The 21,738-nt window shown below is 42.9% G+C and overlaps 2 protein-coding genes across 6 annotated transcripts in view; one reads left to right on the forward strand and one right to left on the reverse strand.

Moving 5' to 3' along the window:
* On the forward strand, positions 1 to 15,994 carry LOC148107311 (testis expressed protein 56-like). Its single transcript, XM_087857898.1, has 3 exons — positions 1 to 193; positions 9,578 to 9,776; positions 15,199 to 15,994. The coding sequence occupies exons 1-3, from the start codon at positions 1 to 3 to the stop codon at positions 15,497 to 15,499; spliced, it is 693 nt and encodes a 230-aa protein (XP_087714024.1). The 3' UTR covers positions 15,500 to 15,994.
* The window catches only part of ECI2 (enoyl-CoA delta isomerase 2), a 21,812-nt gene continuing 15,118 nt past the window's right edge, over positions 15,045 to 21,738 (reverse strand). For all 5 annotated transcript variants that reach the window (XM_045811610.2, XM_045811613.2, XM_045811611.2 and 2 more), the window contains 3 exons: positions 18,436 to 18,525; positions 16,671 to 16,814; positions 15,045 to 15,781 (listed from right to left, as the gene is read on the reverse strand). In XM_045811610.2, the coding sequence (XP_045667566.1) occupies positions 15,626 to 15,781; positions 16,671 to 16,814; positions 18,436 to 18,525 (390 nt within the window). In that variant the 3' untranslated portion in view covers positions 15,045 to 15,625. The remainder of the gene's footprint in view (positions 15,782 to 16,670; positions 16,815 to 18,435; positions 18,526 to 21,738) is intronic.

A 21,738-nucleotide genomic window follows, 5' to 3' on the forward strand; every position in this document is an offset into this window, starting at 1 on the left:
ATGGGGACAGCCAAGAACAAACACTGCATGCTGAAACTTCCTCTCCTAGACAAACCCAAGACACCGAAAAACTACGCACAGCCTGAGGTCCTGCGTCACACCTTTGAGACTCTGTCCAGCCTTCACAGACTGCTGCCAAACCATCTGATGGAGACACTTCATTCCTACAAGAGGGAAGAGGACAAACAAAATTGTATGTGGGCAGAGGGTGGTGTGAACTCTTTTAACAAGCACACGCTTTATATTGGTGCAAACTGCTTCTTTTAGCCACAAGTAAGAACTGGACTTTTTTTTTCGAGAGAGAGAGAGAGCAGGGGAAGAGGCAGAGGAAGAGAGAGAATCCCAAGCACACACCCCCGCCCCCACTGAGCATGGAGCCCTACAGGGGGATCGATCTCATGACCTTGAGATCATGATCTGAACCGAAATCAAGAGTTGGTTGTTCAACCGATTGAGCCACCCAGGTGCCCCAAGAACTGACTCTCTACATGGAGGGTGTGGCCCTTCCTTGAGACCCATGGCCCCGTGCCTACTGATGATGCTGTAGGGGCCCCGGGCTCTCAGAGCATGCCCAGTGATGGACTCCACCATCACTCCTTCACATTCCTTTTCTTTCACTGGTCTTTTATGAATGGAGATAAGGAGATAGGTCTGTCACTCTTCTTTTAGCAAAAGCTGATCTGTGGAATGATGGAAAGTGGACTAAGTGGGAAATGACCACTAAATTTACAGGAGTAGATGTGATTTTGAGATGAGTGAGAGAATTTCCAAGTTGAAGGTCAGGTTTCAAGTTTATTCCTTTGCTCTATTTCCTGTTGCTGCTTCTTCCATTTGTACCACCCTAGAGAGAAGCCGGATATTCCCCCCGAGTATTACAAATGACCTTCCCTGTCTGGAGTTTGGAGTGGCCCACCACTTCTGAAATTCTGTCAGGACAGTTGATAACTGGACTGATTTGCAAAATTGGGTGGAGCCTGCCTCCTGATTTATTCATGCTTCAATGAAGGACAAAGGTAGCTGGTAACCCCTTGTGCCCATGAACTTAGAAAGCAAAGTAGCAGTTGCCACAGTGATTAATACACAAGTCATGGGTAGGAAGGTTTGATGAGAAATTTGTCCATTTGTATTCTGGTTGGTCCCTAGTCCTTGAATGCACAGTATTATGAATTGACCCCAATATCCAGATTACACTAACAATTACATAAAAATAGTCAGGGAAACTATGAAGAATCTTCTACAAGTGATACATGTCATAGACAGGCAATTCACAAGATGAAAAGCAAACTATCAATAAGCACGAAAGATGTTCAAACACTCTGGTAATCAAGGAAGTAGAAGATAAATCAAGGTAATATTTTTTTAGGCCAACATACTGGTCAAATCTTGAAAGATCAATAAAGATGAACATGTGGGGAAATTAATACCCTCACAATCATTATTAGCGTGCTTATTGATTCAGGCTTTTTCAAAGATAATTTGAAAGTCTTTGTCAAAATTTAAAATGTATGTTACTGGCCTATTAAATGAGTTGATCCTGGCAAAGAGTAAGTAGAAACTAATTTTCTTTTTTCTCACAACTTCCCCCTTTGGCCCATTCTGTTGCTCTTTGCTCATCATCTTTGGGTGAAATTACAAGCAAATCTCATAGCTTTCCTGGTCATATTCATTCAGATAACAAAAAATCCACTCTAATGTCCAAATTCCAAACCCTCATCCAGAGTAAAAACCTCCTTGCTCCCCACCGCTCAGGCCTGATGTAGACTCAGAGACTGGGAGTCGGCCTGTGATTTGGTGGTTTTTTTTTTTAATCATTCGATCCCTGCTCACTGGCTGCTGTTGGGTCGACAAGGGTGAGTGTAGGAAGAACTGAAAAGATGTCCTTGACTGTGAAATATCAGATTGTGACCTGTCATTCGGGCCTTCTAGGGGTGGCAGCTTTCCAAAGTTGGCCTCTTCTTTCCCGGGGATTTGGTGGGTTCCCTTGCTGGAGATCTCTCATTCACTCAGCCTCTTGCTGACATCTCCCCTCCCCCAACCCCACCCCTACGCCAGCTTCTGTAGGCTATGCTCCCAACGTATTGTAGTGGAAATTGCATCACTGGTTGATGGAAGCCCTCTTGGGAGCTTATTCAAGATGACTCAAAACTAACCCCTTTCCAGGGGGTTTGCAGATAGCATGTAGAAAACTTGACCCCCTGTCCTTCATACCTTCACCCAGCTGGTGAAAATACAACTGGCTTCCAACACGGACCTTTTGTCTCTGTGGCCACAGGCAGCTGTGGTCCTAGCCAATTATACTTTCTGAGGTATTAGGGCTGAACTGTGTCCCCCAAAATGATATGTTGAAGTCTTAACCCCTAGTATTCCAGGATGTGCATTTATTTGGAAATAGGATCTTGAGAGAGGTGCAGGTGTAATTAAGCTGAGGTCAGACGGGAGTGGGGTGGGTTCCTAATGCAATATGACTCTCCTTGTAAGAGGACAGAGACACGGAGGGAGGGGATGGCCATATGACAATAGAGGCAAAGATTGCACTGATGCATCTGTAAGTTGGGATAACACCAGGGATTGCCTGCAAGTAGTGAAACCTCAGAAGAGGCAAGAAAGAATTTTGTTTATTTTATATAGAGAGATTGAGAGTAAGCAAGCCCGTGCAGGGGCAGAGGGGGGAAGGACAGGGACAAGCAGACTCCATTCTGAACAGGGAGCCTGACAAGAGGCTTGATCCCAAAACCCTGAGATCATGACCTGAGCTGAAATCAAGAGTGGGGCACTCAACCTACTGAGCCACCCAGGCACCCCTCCCTCTCTGTTTTTATCTTATTTTATTTTTCCTTCCCTTCCTCTATGTTCATCTGTTTTGTTTCTTAAATTCCACATATGAGTGAAATCATATGGTATTTGTCTTCTCTGACTGACTTATTTCTCTTAGCATTATACTCTCTAGTTCTGCCCACATTGTTGCAAATGGCCAGATTTCATTCCTTTTCATATATATATATATATATATATATATATATATATATATATATATATATATATAAGCTATATGCCATATCTTCTTTATCCATTGTTGATAATGCTGCTGTAAACATTGGGATGCATGTGCCCCTTCGAATCAGCACTTTTGTATCTTTTGGGTAAATACCTAGTAGTGCAATTGCTGGATTATAGTGTAGTTTTATTTTTAACTTTTTGAGGAACCTCCATACTGTTTTCCACAGTGGCTGCACCAGTCTGCATTCCCACCAACGGTGCAAGATGGTTTCCCTTTCTCCACATTCTCGCCAACAGCTGTTGTTTCTTGTGTGTTGATTTTTACCCATTCTGACTGGTGTGAGGTGGTATCCTATTGTGGTTTTTTGTATGATTTTTGTATTTTTGTGTGATTTGTATTTCCCTGACGCCCAGTGATGTTGAGCCTTTTTTCATGTGTCTGTTGGCCATTTGAACGTCTTCTTTGGAGAAATGTCTGTTCATGTCTTCTGCCCATTTCTTTTTTTTTTTTTTTTTAAAGATTTTATTTATTTATGTGACAGAGAGACAGCCAGCGAGAGAGGGAACACAGCAGGCGAGTGAGAGAGGAAGAAGCAGGCTCCCAGCGGAGGAGCCCGACGTGGGACTCGATCCCGGAACGCCGGGATCATGCCCTGAGCCGAAGGCAGACGCTTTAACGACTGTGCCACCCAGGCGCCCCTTCTGCCCATTTCTTGACTGGATTTTTTGTTTCTTGGGTGTTGATTTTGATAAATTCTTTGTAGATTCTGGTTACCAGCCCTTTATCTGACATGTCATTTGCAAATATCGTCTCCCATTCGGTAGGTTGCCTTTCAGTTTTATTGACTGTTCCCTTCGCTGTGCAAGAGCCTTTTATCTTGATGAAGTCCCAATAGCTCGTTTTTGCTTTTGTTTCCCTTGCCTCTGGAGACATGTCTAAGCAAGAAGTTGCTGCCTGTTTTTCATCTCTTGTTTTTTGATGGGTTCCCGTCTTACATTTAGGTGTTTCATCCATTTTGAGTTTATTTTGGTGTATGGTGTAAGAAAGTGGGCCAGTTTCATTCTGCATGTTGCCATCCAGTTTTCCCAACACCATTTGTTGAAAAGACTGTCTTTTTTCATTGGATATTCTTTCCTGCTTTGTTGAAGAGTAGTTGACCACAGAGTTGTGGGGCCCAGGGAGTTCTCCTGGCGTACCTTCAATTGCCAGGGGGAGGAGAAATGCTACAGTGCACAGTGTTACAACTCGGCCTAAGGAAATCCCTTCATGCCTTAAAGAATGCTTGGTTTTTCCTTGTTTTTTTCTCAAGATTTTATTTATTTATTTGTCAGAGAGAAAGAGAGAGTGCATAAGCAGGAGGAGTGGCGCGCAGAGGGAGAAGCTGGCTCCTGGTTGAACTGGGAGCCCAGCGTGGGACTTGATCCCAGGACCCTAGGATCACGACCTGAACCAAAGGCAGATGCTTCACCGACTGAGCCACCAGACGTCCCATGTTCAGCTTTCTCTTGTATAGATAGGTATGTTGTACGTAGGTGGGTAACTGCCACCTACCAGATTTTTCTCAGACCGTGTGGCCTTAGGACAAAACTGAGAAGCACAGAAAAACTCACATTTTAACATCCCATTACATATGCATGCCTTTCGGCTTAGGAATTCCACTTCTAGTTAGTGTCCTAGGGAAATTCTTGCACCTGTGCCCACAGATGCAGGAAAGAGTGTGTGCGCTGAAGCGTTGTTTATCATGGTGACAAACTGTAAACAGCCTCATGTCATTCAACAGCAGAACAATTAAATAAACAGATACATCCATATTGTGAAATATTATTAAAAAGGAAGTGATGTTAAAATATTTACAAAACGCCCTGTAGAATATTAATAAATAAGCTGCAAAGTAAGAAACACTGATTCCATTTATACCAAAAGAAGACCGTCTACCTGTACGTACAGACATGTACATACATGCAGAGGAAAGAGTTCTGGAAGGAGACACCTCACGTTCAGGCCAGCGGCTGGCTACCGCTGGAGAAAGAGGAGTGAAGACCTTCCCTTGAACTATGTATACTACTTTACGTTGTCTGATTTTCCTTATTCCCATGGAAATCCTTTCATGTATTTTTGTAATTAAAATACAATTTTACCACTGAAAATGCATTCAGTGCTTATGTGAGTTTGGAGAAGTAGGTTTTGATTTTCTAGTGATATTCCAATTCTATGTGGATTTCAGCTTTGTTCCCTTAGCCTCCCAGTGTAGACACTGATAGGTATTGATACACCTTTAGCCAGTGGTGGTGTTCCTGCCAGATAAAACCTGTGCCCTTGGTCACTGAAGTCCCTTTGCCTGAGAGGGGGTGGGCTGCAGGGCTCTTGGCTGTGGTTGGACATCAGCTGGAAGTACATGACAGAACTGAGGGGAACCGCGTTCCGAGGAAGAAATGTTTCCTCAGAGTCCTGTGTCTGAGCCTTGAAGGACCTGCGCCTGAGGCAGAATCCAGTCATTGAGGGGACATTAGCCTCCGAGACCCTGAATTCTTCACTCAAAGGCTGTTTCATTTCCGGAATGCCATTTCCGGGGCTTGCCTTGAAGGTGCATCTGCAAGACATGACCCTACTTCTCACTCTTTCATCCGTCAGATCACGAATTCAGTCATGGATACCAACGGCTCACTGCTGCGTGTCTGAAGCCTTCTGTCTCGTCGAAATTTCACCTGACCTTAAAAATGGGTTTTATTTCTCCTAGCACCACCCCCATCTGCACCTGCAGGGAAGCTTTGCCTGCATTAGACTCTATTTGTTATCCAGAGCCATCAGAAGAAGAAAGAAGAAAGACGAACTGAATATTTATAGTTAGAAACACAGGGGTTTTTTCCCCCCTGAATTTTAAATAGGAAGTGAAATCATACGAGCAACATAAAATGAGGGATGAGACTCCGTTATACTATGTACCTTTGGATCATCCGTGCCGATAACTGTCCCCCAAACACCACAAGCCTCTGCGAGCGACCCTCTTCCTCTTCCCACCCCACATCCCAGCACAGCTGTATAGGCGCTCTCCTGAGATCGCATTAGTATTGGTTTTATGATGTTTAATACATTGTCCAAACCAGTACTTTCAATGACTGGCATCAACCCAAAAACTAGGAAGTGGGAGGAAGTTTAAAGCTTTTGTATGGGGCGCCTGGGTGGCTCAGCCGTTAAGCGTCTGCCTTCGGCTCAGGGCGTGATCCCAGGGTCCTGGGATCGAGCCCCACATCGGGCTCCTCCACTGGGAAGCCTGCTTCTCCCTCATCCACTCCCCCTGCTTGTGTTCCCTCTCTCGCTGGCTGTCTCTCTCTCTGTGTCAAATAAATAAAATCTTCAAAAAAATAAATAAATAAAGCTTTTGTATATTGTTTTTAATGCTTAAGAAGATGCCTCTCAGTTAATTCACTGCTTCCCCCCTGCACTAGATACTTCGGGAGCTTGCTTCATTGGATGCATGGAGAGACAAAGCAGGTAGGAGGAGTGGTTTCCACAGAGTGAGTGGGCTCAGGGAGGAGACCAGTGACGCAAGTCTCGAAGCAGTGTGTGTGTGTGTGTGTGTGTGTGTGTGTGTGTGTGTGTGCGCTGTTCACGTGCAGGCCGGCCACTGATGGCCACCAAATCCGTGACTTCTGTGTGCAGGTTAGAGAAGACAATTATGAGGTGTGAAAGCCACACATCATTTTAGAGCCTGAAGTTCTGAGTTACCTATTTTTATTGCCCCTGGTAAACACACACACACACACACACACACACACGCACGCGCACACACACACGCGCGCGTGCACACACACGCACATACACACGCACGCGCGCGCGCGCGCACACACACACACACACACACGCGCTGGCTAGTGTACTTGGCTCAGGTACTTGTGTACCTGACCTGTGATTTGTCTTGTGATTGCTAAGTCATGTGCCCATTTTTCCGTCCATCTATCCACCCAGGTAACATGTGTTGCGTTCCATACATTAAAATAAGAAATACAAAAACCACCCAAGCAGCTCACTGTCCAATATACCTAAAATTTCATCTATAAATTGATAATCCATATTATTACACTTCCAATAATTTCTTTTTAAAAAAGATTTTATTTACACCCCACGTAGAGCTCACACTTACGACCCTGAGATCAAGAGTCACATGCTCTGACTGAGCCACCCAGGCACCTCTCCTTCCAATAATTTCTTGAGGCATCCTTGTACTTTTTTCAAAACCAGGAAACTTGCTTATAATTTCAAAGAAGGCCAGCAGTAAGACCTAAATATTCAGGGGGCGCCTGGGTGGCACGGTGGTTAAGCGTCTGCCTTCGGCTCAGGGCGTGATCCCGGCGTTCTGGGATCGAGTCCCACATCAGGCTCCTCTGCTGGGAGCCTGCTTCTTCCTTGTGTTCCCTCTCTCACTGGCTGTCTCTATCTCTGTCAAATAAATAAATAAAATCTTAAAAAAAAAAAAAAGACCTAGTTAAATATTCAAAGTGAGTTCCAAGTTTTTATCTCATTTTGGTGTGCAGTACTAAATACTGGAGGATATGAGAAGTTGTAGTATTTGCTAAATGCTATTCTCTCTGATTTATTCCTGTTTACTTACATAAAGGATTTGAGGCAATTTACAATACGAAAGTAGGTGTGTACAAGAAAATAAAAAATAATTCATTTGAGGCAAAAAAAAATGTTTTTAGCTGGATGTCATCAAATAGCTGAATTGGGTTAATTAATTCAGTTTAGTATTAAGTTTAGCTTTGAAATTCTGACAACCAAAGCAAACCATATGCTATTTCTATTATTGCAGTGCCTGGGAGAGCTTCTGGGTGCCCCGCTGTGGGGTCCTGAGCGAAGACACCGCTTCTAAGAGCCGTATGTGGAAGCTGTCTGGGCCAGGCCTGACACTACTGGGCAGGAGTCCCAGATTCCAGCCCTGTTTCTGACTCACTTGGAAGGATTTTCAGGCCTCTAAGGATCGATCTATTAATCATTACATCAGTTAGTCAGATTGCCGAGCGATGGCCCCTTGGGCCAATTCTTGGCTCTTGGGGTCTGTGCCAATGACTGTGTGGTTCAGTCTGAGAAACAAGGGAGGCTGGGCGAGTTCTGATCTAAATTCTATGCAGGGTCACCCTGCATCTCTGGGGCTCAGCTCCTCTTCCTGCACCGGGTTGATGAAGGTGTCTCAGTTTCTCATACACCTAGATGGTTGCAGAGCCCGGCACAGAGCAGACCGCACGCTGGCTTTTGATTCTCAAATTGTTACACTATAGTGTAAGACAGTCATGTCATGTCATGTCACTAAATCCACGATGCAATTCTACTGACTCCCTTTCCTTCCCTCCATCCGTCCCTCTCTTCCTTCCTTTTACTAACGGGACTGCTTTTTTTTTTTTTTAATGTTTTTTTATTATATTATGTTAGTCACCATACAGTACATCCCCGGTTTCCGATGTAAAGTTTGGTGATTCATTAGTTGCGTATAACACCCAGTGCACCATGCAATACGTGCCCTCCTTACTACCCATCACCAGTCTATCCCATTCCCCCACTCCCCTTCCCTCTGAAGCCCTCAGTTTGTTTCTCATAGTCCATAGTCTCTCATGTTTCATTCCCCCTTCTGATTACCCCCCTTTCTTTATCCCTTTCTTCTCCTACCGATCTTCCTAGTTCTTATGTTCCATAGATGAGAGAAATCATATGATAATTGTCTTTCTCTGCTTGACTTATTTCACTTAGCATTATCTCCTCCAGTGCTGTCCATGTTGCAGCAAATGTTGAGAACTCGTTCTTTCTGATAGCTGAGTAATATTCCATTGTATATATGGACCACAACTTCTTAATCCAGTCATCTGTTGAAGGGCATCTCGGCTCCTTCCACAATTTGGCTATTGTGGACAATGCTGCTATGAACATTGGGGTGCATATGGCCCTTCTCTTCACTCCGTCTGTATCTTTGGGGTAAATACCCAGTAGTGCAATGGCTGGGTCATAGGGTAGCTCAATTTTTAACTTTTTAAGGGACCTCCACACTGTTTTCCAGAGTGGCTGTACCAACTTGCATTAGCGGGACTGTTTTGATGAAGGGTGCAGTGTCTTGAACTACATTCTGCCACAAGCTCTTTGTCGCATGGAGATGAGCCATTTGGTTAGGGGCCAGACGGGGTCCACGTGAAGCAGTGCATGTGATGTAAATGCAGAGTGTGGCTAACATCTCCGGAGATAAAAATAATTGTGCAGTCAATGCCATTAATTTGAGATCAGGCACAAATTACACAGGCTTAAATAGGCTTCAGTATTTGTGGTGGTGCCAGCATTGGTTTGTGTGTTCATTCATTCATTCATTCATTCATTCATTCATTCATTCATTCATTTGCTGTGGGTCTGTTAGATGTCCAGGACCAGGCTAGGGTGTAAGTATGTTGCTCAGGAATATTTTTGCCGTGGAGGAAGGGCAGAGCTCGATAGCAATTGTGAAGTGGCAAAAACATTCTTTCCACGGGAGTGCCGTGTTAGTCTTGCTATGCGAAGATGGAAAGGCATGCTGAATCGCATTCATGTTTCTTCTATTACCAGGTCAGAATTCTGAATTCTCTGGCTTAGAAAGGATCCTAGCAAGACATCAGTTTCCAGAAGAGATTAATGCAACCCCAAAGCCAAGTAGCATGCCCCTGTGGAAAAGAAAATCCATCAATAATGCAAATCGTGGGTGGAAGACATGCCACTTGGGGAATAAAAACGTGGAGGAACCTCCAATGTCGACCATAGTGGTCAGGTAGGTGTCTAATTTGTGTCTGCCGCCGATGTATTTAGAGATATGCCTTAGCTAAAAAATGACTTGATGTGGCCTTTGGTATACATGGTAAGCCTGAAAACAAGTACGGCTATGTACTAAAGCACATAAGCTCCATTTTCACACACCCCAGTGTCTGGAGGAGTCCTCACTGAGAGAGAACTCAGGGAGACAGAAGCAGGTGTGTGGGTCCCCGAGGAGCCATTGCATTGCAGGTTGGTGACCAGAGATCTAGCAGGGCTGGAATGGGATTCTTGAAGAGGGACCAACCACTGAGCTGTGGCGCCAGTTCACCCCCAGCATGACCAGCGGCCTCGGATCCCATAGCAGAAATAGGAGAAACTTGGCTTTATCTGTAGTCTGCCAGATTTTGCACGGACAGAAGTAGGAGCCATTTCAGGGTCTTAAAAAGAGGGGTGGCGTGCTCTGATCCGAAACCTCCCTGGCCTGGAGGGGTGTAAGCAAGTGTGGAAGCAATAGAGGGGTGGTGGGCCTCAGACTGGGTGGTGACAGTGGGGATGTGAAATTGCTTGGATTCTGACACTGAAACTTATAAGCTTTGGGGGCGCCTGGGTGGCTCAGTTTGGTAAGCGTCTGACTCTTGATGTTGGCTGGGGTCATGATCTCGGGGTCCTGGGATCGAGCCCCGTGTTGGGCTCCGCGCTGGCTGTGGAGCCTGCTTGGGATTTTCGCTCTCCCTCTCCCTCTGCCCCTTCTCCCTCTCTCACACACACTGTCCCAAAACAAACAAACAAAAAAACCCCAAACAAGTTATAAGCTTTGGTTCCTTGGCAAATTATCTTTGTTGGTCTACTTCCTTCCCAAATTATGCCAGACAGATGATGTTTCCATATTCGCTTCTTTGGTATTGCTACATGTGTTTCTGTACAATACCTAATAAAGGATTTCTACTTAGTAGGTATTCCAAAAATGTAGCCAGCCTGACAGGAGACATATACAGTTTGCTATAAAAACAGCGTTCTCTCTGCTGTGAAGGTAACAGACACAGGGAGAGACTTCCAGCTCATGAATTTGCCTGTACTGGACGCTCCCACTGGGATCATTGTTCTATGAAAATAATTTCCTTGTCTACTTTTGCCCCCGTATCCTCAGTGGCATGACTTGACAATTTGACTTAAAAGTCCGTATTCAAAGAGGGCGAAGATATGTTATAGAAGAATTAGAAGGGTGGTATTTTCTTCTTGGACAATACAAGGCACTAAATTTGCATCCCGATTAAGGATAGAAGTTATTTTAAGTGATGATTCCTCATTACTTGAGTTAAGATTATTTGACCATACTTTGGAGGCCTATAAAAAAAAGAAAAAAAATACACAATCACGGAAAGTTTATACACCTCAATTTCAGGCCACAATGTCTTGACATGAACTAATATATTTTAATTTACATCCTAGTTTGCTTGGTTTCTGAAAAGATAGCTCAATTGTGAGAACATAAGGAACGACATATTTATCCACATTTCCTTCTAAGAACATTCATTTGTTTTCCTTAAAAGCTAGGACTGGCAAACGCGGGCATCTTTTACTTGCTCTTAATGTCAGGGGAAAATAATTCAGTATTTTGTTGGCTATTGGTTTTTGCAGGTTCCTTTGATCAGTTTGAAGAAGTTCATGACTGTGGCTGGTTTGCTTAGCTTTTATCATAATGGATGCTGAATTTTGTCACGTGCTTTCTCTGTATCCATCAAGTTGACCGTATTTATCTTTTCTATTAATATGGTATTAATATTGTATTGTTTTTAAAAATATTTTTATCGTGGGAGGATATACATAACACAAAATTCCCTATTTTTCCCACTTTCTAAAAGTGCACGTTCAGCGGCATTTAGGACATGCTTGTTGTATAAACCGTCAACACCATCCGTCTCCAGAACGTTTTCATCTTCCCAGACTAAAGCTCTGTCCCCATTGAACACTAACTCCCCTTTCCCTCATCCCTCCAGCACCTGCCAAACACTATTTCACTTTCTGTCTCTATGGATTTGCCGAATCTAGTCACCTCAAATAAGTAAGACCGCACGGTATTTGTACTTCTGTGTCTGCTTAGTTCACTGAGCATGTTTTCAAGGCTCATCCATATTGCAGCCTGTGTCAGAACTTCCTTCTAAAGGCTGAGTAACATTCCATTGTCTGTAGAGAGCACATTTTGTTTTATCCAAACAAAACCCCCCCACCATTTACTGAAAAGATCATCCTTTCCCTATTAAATGGTCTTGGCACCCTTGTCAAATCATATGATCATCAAAAACAACATTTGACCATATACGCAAAGGTTTATTCTGAGATCTCTATTCTATTCCATTCTTTATAGGTTTGCCTTATGCCATACCACACATTGTGTGTGTGTGTGTGTGTGTTATATATTATTAATACATATTGGAGGTCTAATATTTGACATGTAAATGTTTATGATTGTTGTATCTTCTTGCTGTATTGACCCTTTTACCATTATGTCTTTATCTCTTGTAAGAGTTTTTTAGTCTTCTTTGATATTAGTATAGCCAACTCTGTTCTCCTTTGCTTACTATTTGCAAGGAATATTTTTTTTCATCCTTTCATTTCTAACCCATGCATGTCCTTAAATCTAAAGTAAGACTCTTATAGGCAGTATATAATTGAATACTGACTGGTTTTATTATCCATTCTATCAGCCTACGGTTTTTAGAGAGTTTAATCCATTTACATTTGAAGTAATTTCTAATAGGGAAGTACTTACTTCTGCCATATTGTTTTCTGTATGTTCTACGTATTTTTTTTTTTTTGTCCCTCATTTCCTCCATTACTGCTTCCCTTTGTGCTTAGTTGATTTCTTGTACCAACACATTTTGATTCTCTTTCTTTTTGTGTATCTTCTATGGGTATTTGTGTGTGTGTGGTTACCATGGGGATTACATATAACATCCTAAAGTTATAACAATCTATATTCTAGATTATTAACTATATATTATATGTAGTTCTAACAATCTATAACAATATATCTGTTACCAACTTAACTTCAATTGCTACTCTGTCCCTCCACTTATGTTATTGATTCACAAATTACTTTAAACCCATTAACATAGATATATAATTACATCTTACATCTTCTAAATCCTATAGAAAATTAAAAGTGGAATTGAGGGACGCCTGGGTGGCTCAGTTAGTTAAGCATCTGCCTTCGGCTCAGGTTATGATCCCAGGTCCTGAGATCGAGTCCGTCATTGGGCTCCTTGCTCAGCAGGGAGCCTGCTTCTCTCTCTGCCTGACACTCCCCCTGCTTGTGCTCTCCCTCTCCCTCACTCTGACAAATAAATAAAATTTAAAAAAATGTTCTTTAGAAAAAAAAACGGAGTTGCAAACCAAAATTATAAAAATACTATTTTTATATTTGTGCATGTATTTACCTTTATCTTTACTGGAGAACTTTATATTTTCATGTGGCTTTGAGTTACTATCTAGCATCCTTTCATTTCAACTTGGACACCGTTCAGTATGTTTTGTGGGGGTAGATTTCGTGGTAATGAACATCCCCAGTTTTTGTATAGTAATGTCTTAAATTTCTCCCTCATCTTTGAAGGGCAATTTTGCCAGATGTAATCAGTTGACATTTTTTTTTTCTTTCAGCATTTTAAATATGGCATCCTAACTGCCTTCTGGACTGTAAGGTTTCTGGTGAGAAATCTGCTAAAAATCTTATTGGAGATCACTTTCTGTGATGAGTGGCTTTTCTCTTGCTGCTTTCAAGGTTCACTCTTTGTCTCTGACAGGTCTGATTATAATGCGTCTCACTGTAGGTCTCTGTGTTTATCCTACTTAAAGTTCATTGAACTTCTTGGATTTGTATATCCACATCTTTCCTCAAATTTAGTCATTCTTTTTTTCTGGTAATCACCCTGTCCCTTTCACCCCTCCTCTCACCTCACTCCGTCTCTGCCTAGGACTCCCACTGTGCGTCCATTGGTTGGCTTGATGGAGTCTGTCCCCTAAGTCTTTGAGGCTTTATTCACTTTTCTTCATTCTTTCTTCTCTTTGCTCCTAGAACTCGATCACTTCAAATGACTTCTAAGTTTGCGGATTTTTCTTCTCCTTGTTCAAGCCTGCCTTTGAACCCCCTCTAGTGAATTTTTCCATGCAGTTATTATAATTTTCAGCCCCAGGATTTGTTTGGTTTAAAAAAATGACAATGTGCCCTTTGTCAACACTCTTATTTTCTTCACATGCTGTTTTCCTGGTGTCCTTTGGTTCTTTGCCCATCTTTGCCTTTAGCTCTTTGGAGGTATTCAACATTTGTTTTAAAGTCCTTATCTAGTAAATCTGGTGACTTTTTTTTTTTTTTTTGGAATTGTTTCTGGAATTTTTCCTCCTTTGAGTGGGCTATGTTTTTCTGTTTCTTTGCACATCTTCTGACCCTTTGTTGAAAATTGGGCATTTTTGCAAACAAGCCCCTTACACTGATCTGTGAGACCTCTCATGAGCAGGCCTGTGAGTCTTCACATCAGCCCAGGCCTTCTCAGATCTTTTCTGGGCATGCTTCCTGTCTAGGCCTGTATGTTTATCTGTTTCTTTTTTTTTCTTTTCAATTTTCCCTCGGCTGCTTTTAAATGACTTCATTTCCTGAAGAGACTCCAGCTTCTTCTCAGGGCCTTAAGTGCTCTAGGATTCCTGTTTTGGGATCTCCTTCCTAGTATCCGAGGGTCTGTAGTCAGCTTGTACCTTTCATGTGTTTCATTGTGTGCCACTCCCTCTCATGGTTTCTTATCTCACAATCAAACTATGCCAGCGTTTCCCTTCTGAACCGTGAGTCACGCAAGATAGCAACCAGTCCCTCAGGCAGCCCACATACAGGCCAGAAGGTTGCAAACAAGCTCCACTCTGCTCCTTCCATCCCGAGGGAGGGAGCTGGGAATTCGGTGAATTTCTTCCAACCACACCATGCAGTGTAGTGGGGGGTGGGAGTGGTGGGGGCAAGTAAGAACTCCACAGAATTTCCTATAGTTTTCAATGTGATTTTTCTTTATTGGACATTTGCTTGTTTGCTGTAGATGTTTCTTTAGTTTATTTGATGGTTCTGTGGAGAAATGAGGGATTTAGAAGAGCAAAATAGTCCACGCCAGTTTGGTAGCCACTGGAATCACGCCCCCATCCTTGTCAACAGATATGGCACTAATCAAAACAGAAAGTTGCAAGGACAGTTCCGGCAGCTTGCAGGTGAAACAAGAATGAAGACTATGTAATAAATAAGTACATAATAACTGATTCAGACACTTTTATTTCCAGTGAAATAACCCAATTTTCCCTTCATGACATTTTATTAAATTATGGGGAAAAAATGGAACTAAGATTGTTGTTTCTTTTGTGTGTGTGTGTATTTTCTAATACTACTGCTCCATCTGCTCCCTTGCTAGGTGGTTGAAAAAGAACATGCAACCCACCGAAGACCTTCAGTCAGTGATCCAGAGGCTGTCTGTGTTTGGGCCAATTAAGTCAGTCACCCTCTGTGGACGGCAGAGCGCTATCGTGGTGTTCAAAGACATGACGTCAGCTTGTAATGCTGTAAATGCTTTTCAAAGCAGGACCCCAGGCACAATGTTTCAGTGCTCCTGGCAACAGAGATTCATGTCGAAAGACGTAAGACTCCCTATGAACCAAATCCTATGTAAATTCTTAAAGCTTGTGGTACGTAATTTGTCATCAGGGCTCGAGTGAAATATGATAATCATAAATGATATGTTAGCACTGAGAAAAGGCACAGTTTATTTAGTTCCAGTACTGAAAATCAGAAATGACAGCACATCCCTTCCTTTGAAAAGCGTTACTCTGCTGTAACAGGCATCACAGTTTGGCTTTTCGGGATAGGAAGTTCATGATCGCATTCATGCATTCGTCTGACTGCCATCTTTCCTGGAGGATTCTGCTTTCTTCAGCGTTAATAGCGTGCAGCTTTTCTTTCTCGTGATTTCTGATCATCTGTTTTGAAATACGCAAAGCCTGAAAACACAAGACCAACAATAAGGTTAAGAGGCATTCTAACAGGGGACGCCTGGGTGGTTCAGTCGTTAAGCATCTGCCTTCGGCCCAGGGTGTGATCCCAGCGTTCTGGGATCGAGCCCCACATCAGGCTTCTCCGCTGGGAGCCTGCTTCTTCCTCTCCCACTCCCCCTGCTTGTGTTCCCTCTCTCGCTGGCTGTCTCTCTCTCTCTCTGTCAAATAAATAAATTAAAAAATCTTAAAAAGAAAAAAAAGAGGCATTCTAACGGGAGTGGGATTATTCTATAGAGCTGATTTTTGTGTCTCCATGGTTCACGGAATCTTGTCACGCCTTCAGATGGACGTGTGACATAGGACAGTGCTTCTCAAACTTTAATGTGCATACAAATCATCTTGGTAGACGTGGGAGAGGACCTGGGATCACAAATTTCTAAAAAGCCCCAGAGACTAAAGCTTCTGGTTCTAAGACCACATTTTGAGCAGAAAGATTATAAAAGCAGTCAGTTATGAATTATCATATATAAAAACCACAGTGCTACATTGTAAGAATGTCCTAAAAGTTAAACGATCTGGCTTCTCACCTGGATTCAGGAATAACAGTGCTTGGCAAATACGGCCCATCCTCTTCCTTAAAGTTATCCCCAGAAAGAACTGTCCCTCTGCCTTTATCCGTATCATAGCAATGAAATGCCTATCTGAGAAGTTTTTAAAAAATCAGTACTGCTGACATTATTATGGTTATTTTTAATCTCAAATTTAGATCTGCTTAAAGCCAACCAAGGTGTATCTTGTTTTTTAAAATGCTTATTCTCTTAAGGCAGATAAATTATTTCCGTGGTTTCTACTAGGAAAAAAACAAACAAAAAAACCCCCAAAAGACAATACTAACATTTCGGGGGAGCTTTGAATATGCCTTCAGCCTGGTCCAAACTTCTTTCTGAAAGGTGCTATCAGGAAAAACTTCCGTAACAAGTCCTCGAGCACAGGCTTCTGCGGCAGTTAACTTCTTCCCAAAAATGAGCATCTCTGCGGCCTGAAACAAAAAGCAAGATTAAGACATTAACTTACTGAAACACAGGTCCGTTCACCTCAGAACTAACTGCTTTCAGGAGATAGAGGGCAGTTTTCTCACGGTCTTTTGAGATTGCCAGTACTTCTTGTTAAGGGAAAAACTGAAGACCTCAATCGGCAATGCTTTTGCAAACCGTGCTGAGAGCATCTCAGGCTCTCTAGAAGGTTTGCAAGTATGTTAGCTTCTGTAAGGGTCTGTGCTGGGAAGGCAAGAGCAGGGAGCCCGGGGCAGAAAGGACCTGATGCAGATGCTGATCCGGTAACCCACACAGCTAGAATCTTCTGTTTTATACAGCATAAACAGTTATTAACGAAAAAAGAACAAAAAAAAAAAAAAAAAAGGAAAATCCAGGTCACAGTAATGCCAACCAAACTTTGGACACCCTAACTTTCAAACTTCCCTTCCTTGGAAACTCTATGCAGTGGTCCATCGAGCTCTGACGGTTTTCTTTCCCTGCACAGGCACAACTAATTAGTTCTACCCGACCAAAGGAAAGCAAGGAAGGACTAATACTCAGTTTCTAACAAAACTGAGGTCCCTAAGCGCATATCTTCTATATTTCCAATGGTGCTTCTGGAAAAATAATACTTCATAGTCAAATGCCCTAAGCCTTACAGTTGGTTCTGCCCAACTTTTCAAAATTAAAATCTGTAATAATGACTCAGGGCATGTGACAGAATACTGAGCTTTAAAAACTACGTATTTGCAATGAAAACCTAGCAGTCCATGAAAACAGGCTCCATTCCAACCCCACCCCCTTCAGACCCCCAGAAATTGGCTAAGCCGCCCCCTATCCCGGCTCTCCGCTGTTCAGTCTCATCACGGTCACACTGGAGTCACGCACACTGAGCCTGGGCACCCAGGCTTCCACAGACACGGGGACAGACCTGGGCAGCCACGGAACCCCTCTGGGAGCCTGAACACGTGTCTACACCTACTGAGGAAGAGGCCGCTGTGACTGGGCGCGGCTCTGGAAGGCGTAACCCCCATGAGGACTCGCCTCTGCGGGCCCCTCGCGTGACTCTCGAAGTCGAGATGTCATCTGACAGCTTCCAGGGGATGCCGTCATATACGCAGAAATCAAGCGAGGCCCTGAGTTGGCACAGCCCTGGTCCTCCAAGGACTCACGTGACACAGCAGCGGAGGACACCCAGCTGCAAGAGCAGAGCCTAGTCAGGCGAGTCGTGGAGAGTTTCTAATTTTCCCTCATACCAGACATTTCCCATAGCCTAGCTCTTCTATCTTTGAAACTTTCAGAGTTGAGGAGGAAATAACTCACTTTTCTTCTGTCTATATTATCAAGGAAAAGAAGAGAGTATAGAGTTACTTTTCGAACAGAGGTTACTTTTTTTTTTAAGATTTATTTCTTTATTTGAGAGAAAGAGTGCAAGTGGGGGGAGGGGCAGAGGGAGAGAGAGAGAATCCTCAGGCAGACTCCCCACTGAGCACGGAGCCTGACACAGGACTCGATCCCAGAACCCTGAGATCATGACCTACGCCGAAATCAAGAGTCTGATGCTTAACCGACTGCACCCCCAGAGGCTACTTACTACAACATATTTGCAAGGTTTCCAAGAGTTACCTTGGCTGGGCCCATTAAACTCGGAAAAGTGTAAGAGGAACACGCTTCTGGAGTTTGGCCAAGGTGACTAAAAGGAGTATGAAATGTTGCCTATTTGGAGAAAAAAGAAAAGAAAAATGATTACTTTTTGTATGTGATTTTTAAAAATCACTATTTGTATATATCTTCACAATACTTAATTGACAAAGCTTTTTAAAAATTAGGATTGCTGTGGTACTGTACACACACCAAGTTCACTCTTAGATGCGCGGCTTGGTTAGTTTTAACGAAGGTAACAGTTACGTAGGCACCGCCACGTGAAGATGGAGAATATCTCCATCACCCCAAAGGGCTCCTTGTGCCCTCTGCAGTCAGTCCATTCCTGTCACCCCCAAACCACCACCGATCTGTTTTCTGTCCCTTGTTTCGCCTTCTCTACAGTGTAATATAAATGGAATCACACATTCTGTAGCCTTTGGTCCTTAGCGTAAGACTTTGAGAGTCACCACGCTGTTGTATTGGTAGCTTGTTCCTTGTTGTTCCTGAGTAGACTCCCACTGTACAGACGTCACAGTTCCTGTGTGCATTCACCAGCGGAAGCCACCGGTGTCATGTCCAGCATTTTGGCTACGATGAGGAAGACCGTTCATGACAATTTGCACACCGGTCTCTGCATGAACGTGTTTTCAGTTCTCTGGGGTAAACAGGGGTGGAATTGCTAGGTTGTGGGGTAAACTGCAGTTTAAGACCAAAAGAATTTCCAAAGTGGTGTATCATGTACCACTCCCCCCAGCAGGGACGAGGCCAGTTGCTCCACGCACTTGCTAAACCTTCCTACCGTCTGTCGTTCTAACTTGAACCATCCTGGTAGGTGTGTAATAGTGTCTTGTGGTTTTAACTTACATTCCTGTAACAACTAATGATGTTGAGCATCTTTATTTATGCTCATTAGCTCTTTTCATATCTTCTTTGGTGAAGTAACTGTTACAATACTTTGCCCCTATTTTTAAGTTAGATTGGTTGTCTTTTTATTATCGACTTGCCGTTCTTTACATATTCTGATTGCAAGTAATTTTCTTAATAGGGTCTTTCTCCTATGTTTTAAGGAGCCATTTATACTTGATTTTCTGTGGGCTATGCATTCCTCTCCATTGCCCATGTTTACATCAAGTCGTTGATCTATCGCTTTATCAATGTATTTTAAAAACTTATTAGAGAGATTAGCTTTTATTATATCAATTGGAAAATTGCTTCCTCAGTCTGTCATCCGTCTTGATTTTACCCCAGAGAGGTTTTTAAATTGCCTTTAAATACTAGAATCCACTTCAATATTGGTTATTTAGACTCTAGAGCCATCTTTAGTTTTAGTTTTGTTTTTAAGTAGATTCCATGCCCAGCATGGATCCCAGTGTGGGGCTTGAACTCATAACCCTGAGATCAAGACCTGAACTGAGATCAAGAGTTGGATGCTTAACTGACTGAGCCACCCGGGTGCCCCTTGTTTTCTTATTTTTTAAAGATTTATTCACCTATTTTAGGTGGGGGGAGGGGGGAGGGACAGAGGCAGAGGGAGAGAGAATCTTAAGCAGACTCCCTGCTGAGCACGGAGCCCGGGATGGGGCTCGATCTCACGACCCCAAGATCATAGCCTAAGCTGAAACCAAAAGTCAGAAGCTCAGCTTACTGTGCCACCTAGGTGCCCCCCCTTTTTTTGATTTAAGAAATATTTCTGTGCATTTCTTGATGAATGAGAAGTCCTTATGAAAGGAAATTAATTTATAATTGACAATATGTACACAGAACATTTAGACTTCACTTCCCATAATCAGATTGGTGCTATTTCTTAATGAATAGTGTGAGAAGACATAAATACATAATATACACAGCATATATGTGAAAAGAAAAATATAAAATAAAAAGTTACTAATGTCACCTATCATCCCCTCCCCCCAAAAGCAAGCTTATTCCAGAAGATGTACTGAGAAGTCACAGCCTAAGGAGTATAAGCAGGAAAGTGAAAGAAAACGCCGACGGTAGCTAAGGGGCCACAAACAGGTACATGCTGAACTGACGGTAAGTGGCATTTAACTTATTTTCAGAAATAGAGGAGTAAATGTGACTAAGGGTCAGGCTCTGGCGTCTGACTGCTTGGTGATTCTAGAAGCTTCTTCACCTCTTTGTGCCACAGTGGACTCCTCTGTAAAATGGAGACCAAAGTACGAATCTCACAGGGCTGGCGTGTGCACTGAGTATGTCTCCTGTGCAGCGACAGAGTGCCTAGGACGTGGTGAGTACTCAAATATTATGTTTATGATTTCTACCCTTTTATTAACTCATAGGGGAAATGTATAATTTGCTGACAAAGAAGCTAATGGGCATTGTTAACTCTTGCCCATAATAAAAAATAATTTGGTTGAATGAGTGTTAAACCCACATTTAATATGGTATTTGTTTATGAAGCCAATAATGATAAATCTCATAAAATGCATTCCTCTTCACAGGTTCTTTCTTGTGTCTTTCTCTGATTTTAGACTGAACCTTGGTTTAATTCAGTTGGGTGAACTCTTAGCAGTGGTCATTATTTGTCAAATATTTTACTCTGGGCCAAATGTTTTAGCATTTAAATCATCTACGTTATGTTTCCTCCTTCCCTCCCTCCCTTCCTCTCTCTCTCTTTCAAGATTTTATTTATTTATTTGACAGAGAGAGAGGCAGCGAGAGAGGGAACACAAGCAGGGGGAGTGGGAGAGGGAGAAGAAGGCTTCCTGCTGAGCAGGGAGCCCGATGTGGGGCTCGATCCCAGAACGCTGAAATCACACCCTGAGCCAAAGACAGACGCTTAACCACTGAGCCACCCAGGTGCCCCAGTATGTTTTCTTTCTATTTCAATTCCAATTTGTATCATAGGACTGAAGTCCTAGAAACCTTGAAAAGATGCTGGATGTGACAGTCCTTTTGAATTCTGAGGGAGAATCAGGAGAATATTCAAATAGGATGATGTATTTGCCTCTAAGTACTGAAGAATGAGATCCCTAAGTTCAGCTCAGGAACTCCTGACCCCACCCCTGGTCAAGACTGGTTGATCAGTCAGTCCTCCCACACACATGATGTGACCACAGGCTACTGATTTCTGCCTTTGAGCAGAAGTTCCTACCGACGAAGGTTAGGGAGCCTAGCACGTAGAATCTCACTATTTTCATGAGACAATTATTAAAAACGATTAGCTCTGACAACATACCCGATCGAATCAAACCGAAGCCAGTAGGAAAAAATGAACTCAAGAGATAAGGATCTTTAAAATATGGTCATGTCTATTAGTAGGGA

Source organism: Ursus americanus, chromosome 32 (assembly GCF_024610735.1).
Source record: "Ursus americanus isolate L20-20 chromosome 32, mUrsAme1.1.p, whole genome shotgun sequence".
Lineage (NCBI taxonomy): Eukaryota > Metazoa > Chordata > Mammalia > Carnivora > Ursidae > Ursus > Ursus americanus.